The sequence below is a fragment of the Dipodomys merriami genome, unplaced genomic scaffold (assembly GCF_024711535.1).
Source record: "Dipodomys merriami isolate MVZ:Mamm:240054 unplaced genomic scaffold, mDipMer1.0.p SCAF_1, whole genome shotgun sequence".
NCBI classification, from domain to species: Eukaryota; Metazoa; Chordata; class Mammalia; order Rodentia; family Heteromyidae; genus Dipodomys; species Dipodomys merriami.
Genome location: NW_027202270.1, coordinates 19,129,390 through 19,149,374, shown reverse-complemented (window position 1 = coordinate 19,149,374; position 19,985 = coordinate 19,129,390). Strand labels below are relative to the sequence as shown.

Genomic DNA, 19,985 nt, shown 5'->3' with positions numbered 1-19,985 from the left:
TCCAGAGGCGGGGAAGTCCAAATGCAAGGCCTCTGGCAAGGCACATTGTGACATGGTGGAAGCATTACATGGAATGGGGTGGGAGTCAGGGAGGACCGCAATTGACCTTTTATTAGAAGTTCACTCCCGCTATCATGGCATTAGTCAGTCATTCATGAGAGCGAGCAAGACTCCAACAATTCTTACTGGGTCCCACTGCACAATAACATTGCATTGGTACCAAGTTTCCAGCTCATAAACTTGAGCACCCATTCAGACCATGTATCTCCCTTTGTATGCCTATTTCCCTGGGCCTAATATACCAAGTTAGCTCACCCTCATCCCAGAAGACTTTCCTCTTTTGGGTAAAACAGAGTCCTCTCTCCTTCATACATCTCCTCTACCTTGTCTCTACTCTCACAATCTCATCATTAGGTTTTTACTATAGTTTGTTTAGATGGTTGTCTCCATCTCCCAGGCTATAGATTCCATGTGAAGCCAAAGAATTTACTAACTTACTATCCACTTACCTGTGGTTTCATTTGTTTGTTTTTGTTGGTCGTGGGGCTTGAACTCTGGGCCTGGACACTGTTCCTGAGCTCTTCAGCTCAAGGCAAGTACTCTACCACTTGAGCCATAGTGCCACTTCCTTACCTGTGGTTTATATTACTCCTTAGTACAGTGGATGACATGACCAGATGCCCTATGCTTATGAAATGGATGAATGATTGGGCTGTTTATTCATTCATCAGTTTAGATGAATGGCCTAAACTATATTAACTACTGAGAATAAAGAGATGATTAAAATAGAATCTCTGCCTTTAATACACTCTTAAGTTGGTCAGGTAAAAGTAAAGGAGCTGCTCCTATCAAAATGGTACAAGCAGAATGAAATCAGAGCCTGGAGAAAAGGTTGATTGTGCACATTGGGTGGTGGATGGAGGCAGAATGAGAGAAGACTTCCTAGAAAACATAGCATGTGGGCTGGGCCATGTAGGATCTATAGAATTCATACACAAGGAAGAAGAGAGGAAGTCTCCTCTGCCAGCCAGAGAGATGGCACCAACAGGGGCACAGAAGTGTAAATGTGATGACAGTTGTTGTGTCAACTTCTATTATGAGAATTTTTCTGTTCAGAAAAAGAAGGTGCCTGGCTTGTTTTACTTTCTGTTCTGTTATTTTAGCCAAAGAAGGCTTTATTGATGTTTGTTTTATGTCCTCTGCCTGTTTCCCTGGGGTCTCCATCTGCCTCCCAGCTCAGAAACAGCCTTTGCCTTGTTTGTTTTGAGTAGTTCTTACCGTCAGTCTCCTTGATTGTCTTTCCCAGTCACATCTGGCAGGCTCTGAGGCCAGGATCAACACCTGGGAGGCTCTGGCATGGGGCTAGACATGCACAGTCTTCAGTAACGTCTCCAGCTGACATATCCATGGACTAAAGACCTACTAGCTCCTGCTGTCAGAGCCCAATGGTACTTGCAGGTTGTAAACTGCCTTGAGCATGGGGTGAGGGTGCTGGCACCATACAACTGTCTGCTGTCATTTTTTCTATTGGAAGGAAAACTCTAGTGTCAGGAGGACTTGATGGGAGGGAAGAACAGAAGTAGACAGTGCCTACAGTCTTCACTCGCTTGCTTTGTTTGCCAGCTTTGCCTGTACAGACAGAGTTGGCTACCAGGAGGCCTCAAAGTTGCCTGTCTGCATATGCACTCAGAGCCTTCTGGCCAGACATTGTTCTCTCGAGCTTGTGCTGGTAGCAGAAACTCCAGGCTCCTTGTTCTTCTGCTCTAGACAACTAGTCTGGATGCCCAAGGCTTAACTGAAGGTGGTAAGCCAACTCACAACAATCTAACATGAGATTTATCTCCCAGGCCCATTCCCTCCATTAGATCAGCAAATAAATTCCCAGGTGTAAATTTCCTTGCTCTCTAACATTCCTTACCCTAGAATAAAGAAACATAGAAACTTGGAAACCCCTGGCATTGTCCACTCCATATCCCTCAGGACAGGTGCAGAGTAAGTTCTCAGGAGCTAGTTCTGTTTAGACTATTATAGGATCTCTCTACACCCCCCCATCCCCCCACCATTACCCCCCATGTATTTTATAGTATGGGGGTTTGAACTCTGGGTCTTGTGCTTGCTAAGTAAGCATTCTACCACTTGAGTCACAGCCATACTCCTTTTTTTGCTTTTGTTATTTCAAGTAGAGTCTTTTGCTTTTTTCCTGGGGCCAGCCTAAATCACAATCCTCACATAGCTAAGATGATGGTTCTGTACCTCCATACCCAACATTATTGGTTGAGATGAGGCCTTACCAACATTTTGCCCTGGCTGGCCTCAAAGCACAATTGATGGAAAAATTACTTGAACGGAAAGCACTTACCTTAGAACTGTCTTTGCTACCTACCTTGCTGAATCAACTCCCCTCCCCGCCTCTCTGAACAGACATATCTGGTGGTCTTGGCAGAGAGCCTGAGACCAAAGCCATCTCTGTCTCTGACACTCCTGTCAGACACAGCTGCTGTTGAAACCTTGAAACTCTTCAATCAAAACAACACTGCTCACTCACCCCGCCTCCACGTCACCCTGCCTGACTTCACTTTCTGCCGAATATTTAAAGGAACCCTTGTAAGAGGTGGGGGTGGGGGGGCGAGGAACGCACCATTTCCCCTTTAGCCAAGCTGAAGGAGACTCAATTGCCCTTCGCAGGCTTTCCTCCCAAATAAAATCTGTTAGTCTGTTTCCCAAATAAAACCTGATAGTCTGTTGAGTTTCACCCTTTCTGCTCTTTTTCTTTTCTTACAACAATCCTCCTAATCTCCATTTCCTGAGTTCCAGGGATTACAGGTCTGAGCCATAGCTCCTGGCCTTGTTTGTTTTTAAGAGAGCCTTGTTATGTGGCCCAACCTGGTCTCAAACTCACTGTGTAGCCCTGCTGGCTTTTTTTTTTTATCAGTATTTTTTTATAAGTTTTTTTTTATTGTGAAAATACTGTACAGAGGGGTTACAGTTACATGAGCAAGGTAGTGAATACATTTCTTATCAAGCATTGTTGCCTCCTCTTTTGTTTTTCCCCTACCATCCCTCCTGCTGGCTTTGTACTCAAGATCCTCCTCTCAGTCTTCCAAATGCCTGGCTCAACTTGGCTTCGTACCTATTTTCTGAAAAAAGCTTTTAGTAATTGATTTTAGTGGTTGCATACTATTCCGCTGTATATGTACACTATGCTATAAAACATTACAAACTACATACGTTCATTCTTATTACTGAAATGTAAACAGCACACCCAGGAGGCTCTCTCTTTGCATTCCTCAGCCTCATACTCTCATCAACTTGGTGGTAGCTTTTTATATCCTATAAAGTATGGCATTTTGAGATTGGAAATGTAGATGTGGCATTGCTTATTGTTCAAATACATCATCATTGTGCTAATGTCCTACAGGTTATATTTTCAATCAGTTTGGTTTTGAGGTCTTCCCTGTCAGTCCTTCCAAGTCTGTGACATTCTCTCAGATGTTGATGGTGCCCCAGGCTTTCATTATCTCCGACTTTCTCACTCCAACATGGAAATTTTGATTCTTTTCTCCATCTTTGCAATGACACCACACCCAATCTTATTTCCCAAGCTCCTTGCACATGCGCAGTCTGATACTTATCTTTCTAGAAGAGTTAAAAAGGAATGGGATTCCTGGGTTGAAGGGGATGTGTACTCTAAATTTAATAGAATACTACCAAATGGCCCTAGAAGATAGCACACTGATTTATCCTCCTACCTCAGTGTGGAGAAGATGCCCCCAGCATTCCTACCCAGCATCCAATCCCATCTGCTTTTCCCTTTATGTATTCCATAGCAGATGCTGCACAGGGTAAATAATCACTTTCCCAGTCCCTCCTGCAGCTCACAATGACTATATGACATAGTTTTGGCCAAAATGATGTATGAGGAATCAGCTAGGAGATGAGGCATGACTATGGGAATACTCTCGCTTTTCCTGATAGAAAGGAGGTCTGATATTGAACTACTTCTTTCGTGTCTTTCCTGCTTTGAGCTACAAGAGCCTAATTCAGGCTCTGAGGTTATAGGTGCAGATGACAAATCAACCTGCTAAGGAAGAATCTGGATTACCAGAGGCATAGCTGAGCAGCCCATTTTAGCTCATTATAAAAGAAAAATACCCTGATTTTTGCTTTTTGTGTTTTTGTTTTGCCAGACCTGGGGCTTGAACTCAGGGTCTAGGCACTTTTTCTGAGCTTCCTTATACTCAAGGATAACACTCTACCACTTAAGCCATACAGCTACTTCTGGCTGGAGGTAAGAGTCTCATGGGCTTTCCTGCCATGGTGGCTTCGAACCACTATCCTCAGATCTCAGCCACCTGAGTAGCTAGGATTGCAGGTGTGAGCCACTAGCACACAACTCTAAAAGTACATTCTTAATGGTCCTAATTATTTAAGTTCCTGCTAGCTGGATATTTATTACTTACAGCTGAATGAGAACTTAAGTGAGAGATTTTTGATGCTACATACCTATTTTTATATGCTATAATGATATAATAAAATGATACTAGCAATAATTTATTCCCTGCTTACTTAATATATGTTGTGTCTGGTTTTTGGAAAGATCATAGGAGGCAAATTGATTATTTTAAAGATAAGGAAACCAGAGACCAGAAATACTGTAACATCCATATTTACACAAGATTTTGACCTTGTTCTGGTTGCTTCCACAGGTTTTCATTCTTAAAGTCATTTTGGAACTCAGTGGCATGCCTAATCTAATATGAACAGGTGACCTTTGGAATTTTGAATATAAAACATATTTTAAGTGTTTTGGTGGTTCTTCTATAAATTTGTGTTCACTGTGCATATTATCCTGAAGGTTATATTTTCCAAAAACATGGTCAATAGCAGAAATAATGAAGAGCTTCTTTGCTTTTGAGAGTAGATCAATGGTCTTACTTCTAGCTTTGCCTCTTACTCTGAATTCTGGAATCCTGAGTTCTGTCTTGTTGCCTTACAACTAGATCTTGTCTCTTTGTAGGACCTTAAATCAAAATTCTGATCATAGGTCTAATAAGTTTTTACTTTAGGTCATTGCATTGCCTGCTCTGATACAATTTTACAAAAAAAATTTTAAATACCCCTTTAAAGTGTATTATGTCTATATACATTATCTTTCTATTTTGTTGTTTACTAACCTAGAACAGAGTCATAGAGAATTAAGGCAAAATAACAGCTGTAAACACTAGCATCACACAAAACCTGAGCCCTTACACCATACTATTCATTAGAGTTCCTTTGGCCTCCTAACCAAGACTCTATAGGTTCAACCTAAAGTTTTCTAATGGGATTGTTGGAAAATCTTGTATTTTTTGGTTACAAGTGACTTAACTGAATTTATTCACTAATGTCCTAGGAACTCTAGAGAAGGAATTGAATCCAGGAACATCAGGACCATCTCTCTGCTCTTCTTTGTTCTGCATATATCTACTTAATTTTGAAGATAAGTGCTTTCCATGTATCAAGAAATAGGGATTTTGAACTTCTGGGACTTACAGATTTCCCCAGCCCACAACCCTTGTAGAATGAAACAGTGTTTCCTGCAGACATGATACATAAATCCTGGGGTAGACTTACATTGGCTTCTATCACATGCATGTTTCTGTGGAAAGGGAATTAAGATGTTTTCATTATTCAAGCCTGGATTATAGTCTTATTTCTGTGGCTGGAATTGTTAGTGTGCTTATTCCTATCAAAGCCACATGGTTTCCTGTGGGAGAGTTTCTGTCCAATAGACAAAAGAAATAGGTGTCCTCTGAATTGATTTAAGGAATATTGGACAATATGAAATAATACCTCAGCCTTGTGGCTTTTGAGGGAGAGGCTACAGCTTATGATGTCACCATCATTCATGGCATGCTTAGGGAAGTGGCAGTTCCAGAACTTCTGGAAGAGATATCGCAGGCTATGTCCAAGGGCTACCCTTCAGCAAATCACCTCTTGGAACAGCCACAGGTTGAACCCATAGAGATGATACCTCAAATCGAACCTCTAGGAAATGAGAGTGCTCAGAGGGATCTTTAGTCCCTCTTCACTGCTGCCTGGGTGTCCCAATCTAAGAATTCAAGAGCTACTCAGTGAATAGGCCTTGACCTAGTACACTTTTAAAGGGATGCATTTGTCACCTATACTCTGTATCTTTCTGTATATGTATATCTGAGGACGGTGACCCTTCCAAAAAATGCAGTCTAACTCTCCATCTGCTTGGGGGTGATTGAAATTCCTTCACAGAGTTACTCCTCTTACTTAAGCATTATCTTCTCCTAAAAATGCAAATTCTCCAAGAGAAGGCTGTTAGCATACTTATTTACAGTTAGTAAGAATAAGCTTGCCAGGCAGGCTTCTTTTTATTTTTTCATTTTTATTTTTTGGTGAGAAAAGCTTTTGATGAGAAAGACTAAGCTTCTTACTAGAGTCTAAACTAGGCAATGGAATTCTGAAACATGGCTATATCTTATTTCAGTTTGAGATACCCACCTGGCAAAAACCTCCCACAGAACAGTTTGTCACCATGGGTTTTCAGTATGAATAAACTGTAACTTACCTCCAAATTTTCAGGAAAAGTGTTAAACACAACTGTATGTGCTAATCTTTGGGGTGTAAAGAAGAATCAAGGGAGAGGAATCATGCCTAACATTTAAGCTTACTGTTGAGTCTAAATAAAGGAATTGCTAGAAGGCAGAGAACAAAATCTTTAGTCCAGGAGAGTCTGGATATTGGAACAGGCACAATTAGGAAAGATTTTAGGGACTGATTGGTTAAAAATCCTGATCCGAGTCTCAACCTTCCCATAAGGTAAGAAATAAAGGGTTGGGACTGACTCTAACAGCGTATAACATAGATGGTATTTTGGTTACATCTGGCTAATGTTGGGCTCCAGGAGGTTTTAGAATGATTGTATCCCTGGTTTAGGAGCAGACCCTCGTACAGAAAATCATCCTTGATTGCTTGTTACTAACATGCAGTTTAAGCAGAGGTGTTGAGGAATAATTCTTTCCCCTCCCACTCTACCCTTTCACCTCCACATTATAAGGAGTTCTGCTTGCAAAGCACATCATTACTCTTAGGAATTGGTTGTTGTCATTCCAAATAATCTTACCCTCTGTAGTGTATCTGGATTGGAGACAAAATAAGGGAATAACAATAAATTATCTCATAGAAATTAAGATGCTATGATTTTAGAGCTTTTACACTCTTAAGATACTAAAGATCTGGGTTTTCAGCAGAGATACGGATAGGGTCTCATATGTGTGGTCCTCCTAAGTGCTTTGGACCATGGCTAGAACCCCCAGCCTGCTACTATTAGTGAGCTAAACTAGTCCCAAACCAGTGTAATTTATTTTTACCTTTTTTCTTCCTAGAAGGAAAGGTCTCTGAAAACCCTTATGAAATCTGGCCATTTTCTTATAAAATGTGTCTATTACTGGTTCAGCATGCCTCAATTCTCACATATAGCCAGCTCTGTAGATAGGCCAACCATAGGACATTATCTAGATAACAGCAAAAATTGATTTTCAGGTAAACTGAGCTATTTTTCTGTAGTGGTCAAAAGTTTATTTTCATTGATCCCCAATTTCGCCAACCTCCAAATCTCATCTATAAATCTACCAGGGACAACCTCTCTGCATTGGCTGGATCCAGATTTCCTTTAAATTGATTGATGATGTGGTTATGATCAGGCCCAGAATATCTAGGAAGGAATTGTGGCTGGTGATTGAGTTGATTATTTCCTGTTGCCTTAGTGCCACATCTATAAAATAAGGTAGTGACAAATAAAAAAAAAACAAGCATCTTCTTTTTCAGGTTGTTGGAATATTAAATGAGTTGAGACATATAAAGGTTTTTTGTTTTTTGTTTTTGTCAGTTTTGGGGTTTGAACTATGGGCCTGGGCGCTATCCTGAGCTCTTCAGCTCAAGGCGAGCTCTCTACCACATGAGCCACAACGCCACTTCCAGTTTTCTGGTGGTTTAATTAGAGATAATAATCTCACAGACTTTCCAGCCTGGGCTGGCTTTGAACCGTGATCCTCAGATCTCAGCCTCCAGAGTAGCTAGGATTACAGGTATGAGCCACCAGCACCCAGCATATAAAGCATTTAAATTGGTACCTGCACATATTAAGAACTCAGGTGTTAGCTAATATCTTGTTCCATGCATAGTGCTCATTAAGATTTGAATATGAAATAACCCCTACAGGCTCATGTTTTGAATACTTCTCTCCTGTTGGTGGTGCTATTTTGAGAGGTGTTGGAAACTTTAGGATGTAGGGCCTAGCTAGAGGAAGTAGGCAGTTGGGAGCATATGCTTGAAAATCTGGTGCAAGTCCTCCCTCAGCTTTTGCTTCCTGTCCACCATGAGGTGAAGAACTTCATCCATCACAGGTTCCCTTTACTGTGATGTTCTGCCCAAGCACATGGGACAACCAAGGACTGAATCATGAGCCAAAATAAATCTTAACTCTTTTAAGTTGTTCTCCCAGGTGTTTGGAGCACAGCTATTCAGAAGTGACGAACACCATTCTTTTAAATTCTATTCCCCAAGCACAAGATATTGACCATACTACTGAGTGAAGTAAAAACTTGACTTTTCATTTCAAGTGCATGATTGATTTTGATAACTAGAGTATAAACTAACAGGAGAGAAGGCATGTCTCCTGGATGCTGACGGTGTACTGTTCTAGAAGTGTCTTATTCAAAAAGATCATTGAGTAACTAAGATGTGCCAGGCACTGTTGTAAGTCCCGATCATACAACAATAAACAACACAGATCAGATAATACTCTCTTGAGCTCAGATTATGAGTATCCAAAAAACTGTAGCATTTTATGACCATTTCTCATTAATTTCCTCTTCTTTAGTACAATGACCTTGGATCATCACAAGATTCTCAAGGGTCTTGTGACTCATCAAAGAAACATAGCATGTTTTGGCTACCATAGTTCTGATAATATATTTTGTTTCACTCCACTACTTTCTTAAAATTAGATATCATAGTTTTTATAAGTATTTCATTAAACTGAATGGTTTATCACTAGGCCACAATGAGAAATCAAACTCCTAATCAGTATAAGTTTATTTGTAGAGTGTTGGTTTTCATTTGTTTTATGTTTTCCCTGTGCATTTTCTAGTCTCTGAACAATGATGATGTCTTTTCTAGCCCTCTACATTTTAATCTTCATCAAGGAGGAACTTTCTTAAGTCTGTGTACATCCCATTGGTGATCTTGCCTGACCATCTTTCCACCCCAAGGAAGGCCAGGTCAAGGTGAAATAAAGTTCTTGTCAACTGCCTATGATCTATGTAAATCCTGTTCTGGTGCCCTGTTTTCAAAGGAAAACAGTCATGGAAGGCAGTCCCTCATCTCTTTCCTGGGGCTTCTTCAGTTTCTTTGCAATGACCTGATGGGGTGGAGCTCCCCAAACTTCTTTATAGTACTAGTACCTCCTTGGCTTCTTGACTTCTTGGGCTGGATCCTTGGGAAAGTCTGGAGTTGCTCTTATACTTATATTCTTATACCATTTTCTAGGAAGCCATCTTCTAGGAGTTCTTGTGTTTCATTGGAGGTTTACATACACACACATATACTAACATACCATGTACACACATGCATCCACACTGACATGAACTTACCTGTCTTCCTTGCCTCATCTGTACCCTCAAAGGAGAAATGGAAACACTCTTGAGTTCTTGCTTAGAGGAGACTATAGGGATAGAGTTGACAGAACAGAGAAAGAAAATAGGTTCTGTCACAGAACAGGAGAAAAAAGAAAAGGCTGAAAGGGAGAGGGAGACTAGTGGTAGGGAAAGAAATTTTATTTTCAAGCTTTTAAGAGAATAGTACAAACAACAAGAGTTTAAAAAAAACCCTAAAAACTAGTTTAAAAAAGTACTTGACAGTGTCCTTTTAATACCCAAGGAGGATGTGGCCATTGTGCAATGACAAGAAACTGAGTCGACCACTCAGTGGCCTTCCCTGGCAGCATCCTGGGAATGAACAGGCGGGCTCCAAAGACAGTTCCCCCTGCCTGGCTACACAGGAAGGACCAGGGAGCACACATCATTGAGCATGAACCATACTGCCTCTTGGGCAGCAAAAATAAATAAATAAATACTTAGACTGGTCTCTACTCTGCTCCTTGGGATGCATCAGCCAACTTCCTGCCACAGTACAACCACAACAGCTGATCTGGGAGACCAGAACGGAAGGGACTTGGCATGGGTTGGCCTGGTCCTGTGCATGTGCCAAGGCTATGGGAATATGGCACTGAGCTGTCCAGGCCAAATGTAGGGCTAGGTAATTTGGAAAGTTATTCCTTTATTGAAGCCCTAGCAGAGAACTGTGCTTGAGATACCCATGGGAAATCTGAACATGTGTGTATGTATGTGTGTGTGTGTAAACATCTTTCAGTTAAATCACCATAAAATAAAGTTAACAAGGTCACAGAAAGACACCAATCTCCAAATTTCAACCCTCTTTGAAAAGCTCATCAGAAACTGGGAGCTCCAGTTGGGAAGTTTCTTATGGAGGAGAGACACCCCTCCCTCTGGCTGTTCACATCAACGTCTCCTAGCACCACCCACTCCAGGGTCCCTAAAGCCATTTGAGTCATTTGAAGTCAGAGATCTCAAAGCCTGTTGTATGTCCTCTAGCAGCCCTTCCCTCAACTTCCCAGAAACATCACCAGAGGAGAAACAAAAATAACTCAAGGTGGAAATAAGCAGGCTAACAAATTCTCTTCATTTGGGTGGCAGTGGCTTCTGCCTCTTCTCTCTGTCATCTGCGCATGCACAGGTACCATTCACCATATAGGCTTTGCCCTTCCAGCCTCTACTGGGTTTTTTCAGTGATAAGATCTGGGTGGTCATTTTATCCTAGGTTCTATCTGTACTACCTAAGGTGGCTGAGTTTCTGTTCATTTTTCTTGCTGTTGTCTTTGGAGAATGGAACTGACTAATCAGAAATCAGAAAAGTGCTTCAGGTGGCAGCCTTCCTCCAGCTTCACTTGCTCTTGGCTCTCTAAAGGCCCACCACTCTCTGCTCACTGTCTGCCCTGGCCTCCCCAACCTTGCTTCCTGGAGCCCTCCTAGCCCAGCATCTCTCCTGTGCTGTGCATGGTCTTGGCCTTCCTCCCAGGTCTCCTTTCACACTGTCGTGACTCTCATGACAAGCTCTCGGCTGCCACCCTGGGGGGTCCGCTGTTCATGAGGTCTCAAGTGACTCAGGATGTGCAGAATGGTGTAAGCACAGTGGTGATGGGACACAGGTCCTGCAGGGTGACCAGCAGCCCGGGCAGGGCCCTCTTGTGGGGCAGGGGTGCTGGATGTCTCCTCTTCTGAGGAGGGGATATTGGCCTGGGTAGATGAGGAGGTCCGCAGATTTGTCCTGCCTCCTGACTTTTGGTCCTCCAGGTCTTTTGTCTTATCATAGTTCAGTACTTTCCACTGCTGGTTGACAGCCTGCCATCGTTTAAAGATGCGGTACACTGAGGGTCCCTCGTGGATGATGAGACCTGAAGCAGTAGAGGAGAAAAACAAAGGCTAAGCAGAAGGCAAGGCCACTACCAGAAGAAATAAACACTATCTGCCTTCATGTACAAATAGAGGCATGGGGGAAGCAGAGTTTTGCTAGTTTGATTTGTGTTTTTCAAATCTACTTTCCAGCTCTAAGCCACATGATTTCTAGTAGACTTTAACAAGTTATTAGAAGAGGAAAGGTGGAAGGATTACCACACCATACTCATAAAAGAATTGGACACCTGTATGCAACGCTTTTGCCTGTCTCTTCTACTCCATCCCACCTCTGTCTTGGCTTGACACAACCTAAATTCTTTAGTTGAAAGTAGTATAAATATCTTTTCCTTTCTGTATTATGTATCCATGGCACCCAGTACTTAGCAGATGTTGAATGAATCGTGTGCTTTTAAAGGAAACATGAAAGAAACCCTGTGGTCATTCTAGACCTGCTGAATGATGTCAGAAATTCTGCCAATTTGCTTTCTGCACAAATAGCTAGTGAGACTGAAATACAGACTCCCCTGGGAGGGAGAACATTCATGCGGTTATACTGGCCAGAGGCAGTGGTAGAGTGGAAATAAGACATACTAGGCAACTAGACAAATAAATATCAATTGTGTGTTTACTGTGCACTAAACATTGGAAATCCTTCAGGGACTGAGACAGTCAGAGCCTCACCTAAGAGAGTTTACATTCAAGCGGAAAGATGCACACTGGAGAAGCAGGCACATATTTATGAGGGAGACGGGGTAGGATTATCTGACTGTATTCAGTGCCCACTTCAGATTTGCAGCCATAAATTTTAAGTGAGTTTAGTTGCTGATTTCTATCCACATCTTCAACTGCCTATTCAGGTGTATATGTGGGATAAAAAGGTTGGTCTGAGGAACCAGACATGACAATTAGATACGGTTTGCAAGGGAGTGGTTATCACATTGGATCATGGAGCCTAGGCTGAAGAGGAATGAATTGAAGCAATTAAGGTACAGGAATAGTAGAACATGAAGAGTGACAGAGTCATTGTCAGGTAGTCTTCATGAGACTAGAGAATTACTGGAAACAATAAACTATAAAGATCGGGAGATAATGGTCTGACGGCTGGGTGTTATAAGTCCAAATTTTGGAAGTGGTATGATTCATCATGATGGGTATTGGGGTAACTAGTTAAATAGGAAATGAGGTGGGCTGGTGAAAAAAAATCTTTGTAGCAACAGAGAAGCCAAGGGATGGGTGGGCTCTCTGCATCAGTCATCCATGGTACTGTTGTACAAAATACCCATCCCCCCCAATTTTTTTTTCAAATTTTTTATTGTGACTAAGTGGTTACATAATTTCCCAAATTTCACAGTATTGTGGGATAGTGAAGCTTAGTTAAAGTCACAAACACATTCTAACTTTCATAGGACAAATTGTGTATCATAGTCTATAACATTTATGACTTCTATGAGCTTTGCAATACAGTTATTTCTTCCACATTGAGTGATATGTACATTTCTTTTGTTTTGCATAGCATCATCCCTCTTTCCCACTTGTTCCCTTCCTCCCATCACTGCCGTTGAGTTGCTTAGTTCATTTTTGTCAATGTCCAGTGCAGTTGATGGGTCCTGCTATTGTATGTTTTTCCTGATTCCCTCTGGTTCTGTGTCGTCCTCCTGGTTTCCCTCCGGTGTGCACATATATACCATACATGTGATCAGCAGCATGGGGGTTATTTAGCAGTATTCGACCAGATGAGTGGAAGTCCTTTGTGTCTTAAGTCCTGTTAATTTTGTTGTATCACCTAACATTTTGGATTTAACATCCAGTTATCAGGGAGACCATGTGCCATTTGTCTCTTTGCACCTGGCTTACTTCGCTCAACATAATTTCTTCTAGCTCCATCCATTTCCCTGCAAATGCCATTATTTTGTCATTTCTAATGGCTGCATAATATTCCATTGTGTATAGATACCACAATTTTTGGATCCATTCATCTGTTGTGGGACATCTGGGTTGTTTCCAAATCCTGGCTATTGTGAACAGTGCTGCAATAAACATGGAGGTGCACGTGTCCTTGTATATTGGTTCCTGTTGTTCAGGATAGATGCCTAGAAGTGGTATGACTGGATCATAAGGGAGGTCAATATTTAGTTTTCTGAGGACCCTCCAGACTACTTCCCAAAGTGGTTGTATAAGTGTACATTCCCACCAGAAGTGTAATAGGGCTCCTCTTTCTCTGCATCCCCTCCAGCATTTGTCATTGGCTGACTTGAGGATGTGGGCCATTCTGACTGGGGTAAGGTGGTATCTCAAGGTTGTCTTTATTTGCATTTCCTTCACAACCACCATCCCCCAAATTTTAATAACATGTTTCTTTCAATATCTCTTTCCTGACTTGAAATGAAATTCATAAGGTATCATAAGCTACTATGGTTTCTTCGTAATCAATAGAATGCCTTTACAGATAACATAAAGTTAAAAGGGAAGTCATTTGTAACAAAACAATATAAATTTCTGTGTAAGTGCCGGGGCACAACTACATTAAAAAAACAAACATGAACCCCATACATCCCAAAATAGCCTCTAGAAGATGGAACTCTGATGTATATACAGATGCTGAGGACAGGAGTGGGAGGGGTGGGAGGGTTTATACGAGCCATCAGCAGAAAGGACTGAAAACTGAGAAGGCTTTCAGCAGCCAGTAGTATCCTAGGAGAAAGGAGGCAATGAAAGGGGCCAGGCACTCACTTCAAAGGATGGGCTCTTGAAAGAAGAAGTTGGAGAGGTTGTGTGGAAGTAATGCTGGGAGCAAGAAGCACATGGGCTTCACCTCCAAGTCCCTTAGAATACAGTGTGTGTGTAAAGGAAAGAACAGCCAGTATGAGAGGCAGCCATAACAAGATGATTATCCATACAGTGAGGTGGTGGAGAGGCCAGGCCTGTGAGGGTGAGGGGGATGGCTGAGGACTTGAGGAAGTGTGAGAATTATCCTTTAGCTATGGAATCTAGGAAAGGAGCTGGCTCACAGGAGCAAACCATTTGTCACCCCACTCCTCACTGTAAGGCAAAGTGACTGGATGGGAACACCTCAAAGTTCTTTTTGTTCTAACACATAAGACAAAAGCAGGCACCCACTGCCACTTTGTCTTCCAGTATCCCCACAGGTCCCAAAATTATAGAACTTGAGATCTGCTACAGATCTTTAAGACTTTATTTTAGAGACTTTCTGTGGTTCCTGGCCTCCTTAGGCGTGTGATGAAGGCAACCATCTCTCTAGGGTAGGGAAGGCTTGGATATCCAAGTTGTCCTTACAGTGGGAGAGGCTAAATAAGTCTCTGGAACCATCTGTGGATCCCTGACCTGGCCTGATTGCTTCTGGACGAGGAAGTTTCTCTCTCATTATCATCTTCTCCCAAATGTGCCACCTCCTGTTATTTCTGTCAATCCTTGAATATATACCAAAGAATCACTGGCACTGAAACTATTCATCTGTCTATATATCCCACAAGACTGTTTGCATGCTACTGTACTGTTTTCTCCAGACTCCAGTCTCTGGTGAACAGGGCTAGGTCTGGCTGAGTCTCAGCTGCTACACAGCACCAAGAGTGTGTTGAAGTCTGGGGGATGGAGGAGGAGGAGCCTAGGTCTGGGGAAGGGAGACAGGATTTTGTTTTTGAGGCCCCAATCTCTTTCCAGCTAGAGCCACTGTACTCCATCCTTAATTAGCTTCTTCATCAGACAATTTTCCTCTGATTGAAGAGGGTGGCTTAAATTTTTTCATTTGAATACTGCCTTTAAATTACCTAACTTTCTAGTGTCAGGAAGTAATTAAACCATTTTAATGGATGGGTGGCCGAAGGGGAGGAAGGTGCACCTGTTTTTCTAGATAACGCTTGTTTGGCAAAAGTTGGAAAAACACAAACTACCTCCTTTGCAAGCCCCCACCCCACCCCCCTGCCTTCAGCTCTTCCTCTGATTCCTAGTCTACAGATTACTTATTGATTCCTTAGACGGAAACATTTTTTTTTAATGGGGAAGAGGGTGTGGGTTTATCTGATGGAACAGGTGATGTTGAAAAGGTGGCAAAGAAGGATAGGGGTGGGAAATGGCAGGGTATGGAGAAAGGCGCAGAATTTAGATAGGGAGGAAAGATGGCTACTAACTGAGGGAATAGAGATGGAGAAGAAAATGAGAAATTAAGATTCATGGTAAAAAGCCAGGCATCGGCAGCTCATGCCTATAATCCTAGCTTCTCAGAAGGCTGAGATCTAAGGATCATGGTTCAAAGCCAGCCCAGGTAGGAAAGTCCATGAGACTATTATCTCCAATTAACCACCAGAAAACCAGAAGTGTCACTGTGGCTCAAGTGGTAGAGAGCCACCCTTGAACTGAAGAGCTGAGAGACAGTGCCCAGGCCCAGAGTTCAAGCCCCATGACTGACAAAAAAAAAAAAAAAAGATTCATGGTAAAAATCAAACCCAGTAAATTCTGACTGAGTCTTTTTCTGAGGTTTTTCTATTTAACATCTTCTAATATCAACCTACATACAATGTACCCACCTGGGCTGTATTTGTGAGAAATCCAGTTCCCACAAATTCTCCATCTTTCTAACATCTCTCCGCCTTTTGGAGACCCTTTTGCTTACACAGTTACAGGTCCACAGATTGTCAGCCATTTCTTTTGTCCTCATATCTCCTCCCGTCTCCTGCCTGCAGTCTGTGGCTCAGCCCAGGAGGATGGATGAGAAGGTGGGCATGATGAGGGGGTGTTCCTGCCTGCACAGTTCCTTCCGTTTCTACACCACAGGGACAGAGAAGCCTCCTCACACATCCCTGTCCATCCTTGCTGCATTTTGGCCATCAACTCTTGCTATATCCATACACTAAGAGAAAATTGAATCGCTTTCCTGAGAGTGAGCTGTTGCCTTCTATGAATACCAGGCATGGGCCAGAACACTAGCTCTCACTATGAGTAGAAAAGCAGGCCAACACAAATTGAGAAGTCTATAGAGAACCTTCACACATCCTCAGCTATGCCAATATCCATCTCCACAGCCCACACCTCTTGCTAATGTCCTGATTTAAGGGGCCATGAACATTTCTGTCAGCTATAAAGCAGTGCAGTTCAAATTTCAGCCTGCAATGGAATCTTTAGAGCACCCCTTAAAACACTGATTCCTGGCCCCACTCCTGGAGAGTCTGACTAAGTGTGACTCGGTAGGTCTGGGTGAGGCCTGAGTGTCTGAAGAGGTCCTGGTGATGCTGATGCTGCCTGTGGTTGGGCCACACTTGAACAGTACTGCTTACAGCTTGGTTCTTACCCCTGCCTTCTGCTGCACACAAGGCTCTGCATTTAATTTTTTATTTTTATTTTTATTTTATTTTATTTTTGGCTGGTCATGGGGCCTGAACTCTGGGCCCAGGTGCTGTCCCTCAGCTCTTCAGCTCAAGGCTAGTGCTCTACCACTTGAGCCACAGTGCCATTTCTGGCTTTTTCTGCTTATGTGGTGCTGAGGAATAGAACCCAGGGCCTCATGAATGCAAGGCAAGCACTCTACCACTGAGCAACCTTCCCAGCCCTACATTTTTATTTTTAAAAGAGATGACATTGTTCAAAAAAGAAATGTACTCATGACCTGACATGACATAGTAACCCTTCTGTACAACACCTTAATAATATTATAAAAAAGAGTTGGACATTGGCAGCTCATGCCTACAATCCTAGCTACTCAACAGGCTGGGATCTGAGGATCCTTGCTCAAAGCCAGCTCAGGCAGACAAATATAAGAGAATCTTCTCTTCAATTTAACCACACACATAAAATACAGAAGTGGCAGTAGGGCTCAAATGGTAGAGTACCAGCCTTGACAAAAAAGCTAAGTGACAGTACCCAGACCCTGAGTTCATGCCCCAGTACTGGCACACACACACACACACACACAAGCACATAAGCTATACAGTTGAAAAAATGCTCTCATTATAAATGTAACAGACATTAGAAACAGAGAAACAGTAGAAGTGAACTTCCTCTCCTAGACCCAAAGACCCCATGAGGTCTTTGGAGCCCATGAGTATGTATTGAACATTAGATTAGTCTGCCACTTATCCTACTGGCTTTTAATGAGTTACCTGCTCATTCTGGGTCCATTTCTTATGAGACGGTGGGAGCCAATATCTCCTTCCTCACAGAATCATTGTGTGATCAGATGAATTGATGAGTCCTGCATGTTGGGTCTGGGACACATTTTACACTCAGGCCACATTTACCGAGTGTTATAGGAAAGATTACACACACCTCTTCCTCTCTCTTCATTGCAAACCCATCACCACCACTAGCACCTGCCTTTCCATTCCATGGAATTGCTCTCCTTCCCAATTCTTAGATTGAGTGATTGTTTATAAATAAAGAACAAGCCAGAACTGAAAAGTATTCTAGATATCAACTGATTGTACTGAAGTGGGGACATGCCCTCCCTTCCAGGACCTATCCTCCACCACCAAGTTTTCATTACTGACTGTCCATTAACCCCCTATCCCCACCCCCAGTCCCTTTCAGACTTCTCCACTGTCAGACAGTTAGAAGGCAGGGCCTTGTCTTCTATGGTATTCCATCATGACTAAACACTCAGACAACTGCCACCCCTCCCCCTAAAGACCCAGCTCTGGAACCTGCACTAAGGAACACATTGGGAAAGTGTGGGAGAGAAAGACACACAACCAGTTATTTTTGGTGGGTTCAAAGGATTGCTTCTGGGAGACACCAGATTGGCCACTGCCTGCTTTGTATTCTCCTTAGGAACATCAAGCTTCTCACAGAATGGCCAGGATGTGCTTCCCAGGGAAGGGGTGAGACATAGATCAGGAACCCTATTTGGGCAGGCTGAGCTTGACTCTAATACTTCAAACAATAAAGACTCAAGGACAAAAAAATGGCAAAAGTATTTGATGAAGATGAATTCAAAGCTACCTTCTATTTCTTTTCTTTTTATGCTCTGCCTGGTCTTTGGGGAAAGTGTCCTCTTGGATGACTTTCTTCAGAGCTTTTGTCCTCTGGCCATCAAGCCATCCACAGAGTATTTCAAGTCACCCAAGTCAGAACCATTGACCTTCCACTGACCTGGAAGAGGCCCTTTCCTTGGAAACTAGAGAGAGCATGAAGTGCTTTGAAATGAAGTGAAGTGAGGTCAACAGGGCTGAATAGAAGAAATTTTAGAACCCCAAGTTTGTATTTATATCACAGAGGATCCATTCCTGAAGGTAGGTTTGTGAAGTCATATAGCAAGACACTGGGTCTTTTTCTGTACAGGCTTCTTTGTGGGGTGTAGAGCTCTCACTCCCTGGGAAGAATGCCAAGACACTGGGCCTTCCTCAGCCACGTTAGATGCTGTCAGTGGTGTGGAGGTAATGATGAAAGTCCTGATGGAGGTGATAGGACAATGCTCAATCTTTACTGAATGCTTGCTGGGCACTGTCACTCTCAAGAGGCTTTGCCAAATAAGCTCCCTTTCACAGAAATCCAGTGAGGTAAGCCATGTAGAGGGAAAAAAATGTGTTGCACAAGGACACACTGCTTTTTCATCAAGTTTTCACAACCCTAGGCTGGTTCATCTGAAATAGAACAGGGCCAAGACAAGACTGCTTCCTCCTCCATGTGAGTTAATGTACACATGTGGTCATATGTACCCCTGAACAGTGAATAGATAGATATATGAAGATAAAATTTTTGTGTGCCAATTCTGGGGCTTGAACTCAGGACCTAGGCACTGTCCTTGAGTTTTTGTGCTCAAGGCTTGTGATCTACTGCTTTGAGTCATAATGTGATTTCTGGCTTTTTACTAGTTAATTGGAGATAAGAATGTCTCAAACTTTCCTGCTGAAGCTGGCTTTGAACCATAATCCTCAGATCTCAACCTCCTGAATAGCTAGGATTATAGGCATGAGCCCCTGATGCCTGGCTGACAAGATAAAATTTTAACCACATATGTGTTTATGCAATTTCCATTTGAATCCCTAAGACTTGTTTTGCAATATATATAGTTAGTTAATTAGTTTGTTTTAACACAAAATTTAGGCTTTGCAGTCAGATGATGTTTGTTTCTGGGTGGAAGACCTTGAGTGATTTCACCTCTCATCTTTGGCTTTCTCATCAGGAAATGGGCATTGCATTAGCAATTGCAACCAAGAGTTGTAGAAGATAATGCAGTACTTAGAACATAATGAAAAATAAATATTAGTTACTGTATCATTATTTTTATGTAAATATCACATGATTTCACCTGAAATAAATAATAAATAAATAAATTTAAGTTGCTATTTGTTTATGGCTCTGGGAGATTCAAGATTGGCAGTACCACCACCTCCTTCCTGTTTCCTGGGAGACATCTTCATGTTTCTGAGGTATGGCTAGGCTGGACTTCATATACATTATTATAAAGTTTTAAAGTTATTCTTTCAAACT

At 42.2% G+C, this 19,985-nt stretch overlaps 1 protein-coding gene across 1 annotated transcript in view; it reads right to left on the bottom strand.

Moving 5' to 3' along the window:
* Window positions 1-9,844: 9,844 nt before the first annotated feature.
* The window catches only part of Marchf4 (membrane associated ring-CH-type finger 4), a 97,381-nt gene continuing 87,240 nt past the window's right edge, over window positions 9,845-19,985 (bottom strand). The window contains exon 4 of the mRNA XM_070026718.1: window positions 9,845-11,545. Within this exon, the coding sequence (XP_069882819.1) occupies window positions 11,178-11,545 (368 nt within the window). The 3' untranslated portion in view covers window positions 9,845-11,177. The remainder of the gene's footprint in view (window positions 11,546-19,985) is intronic.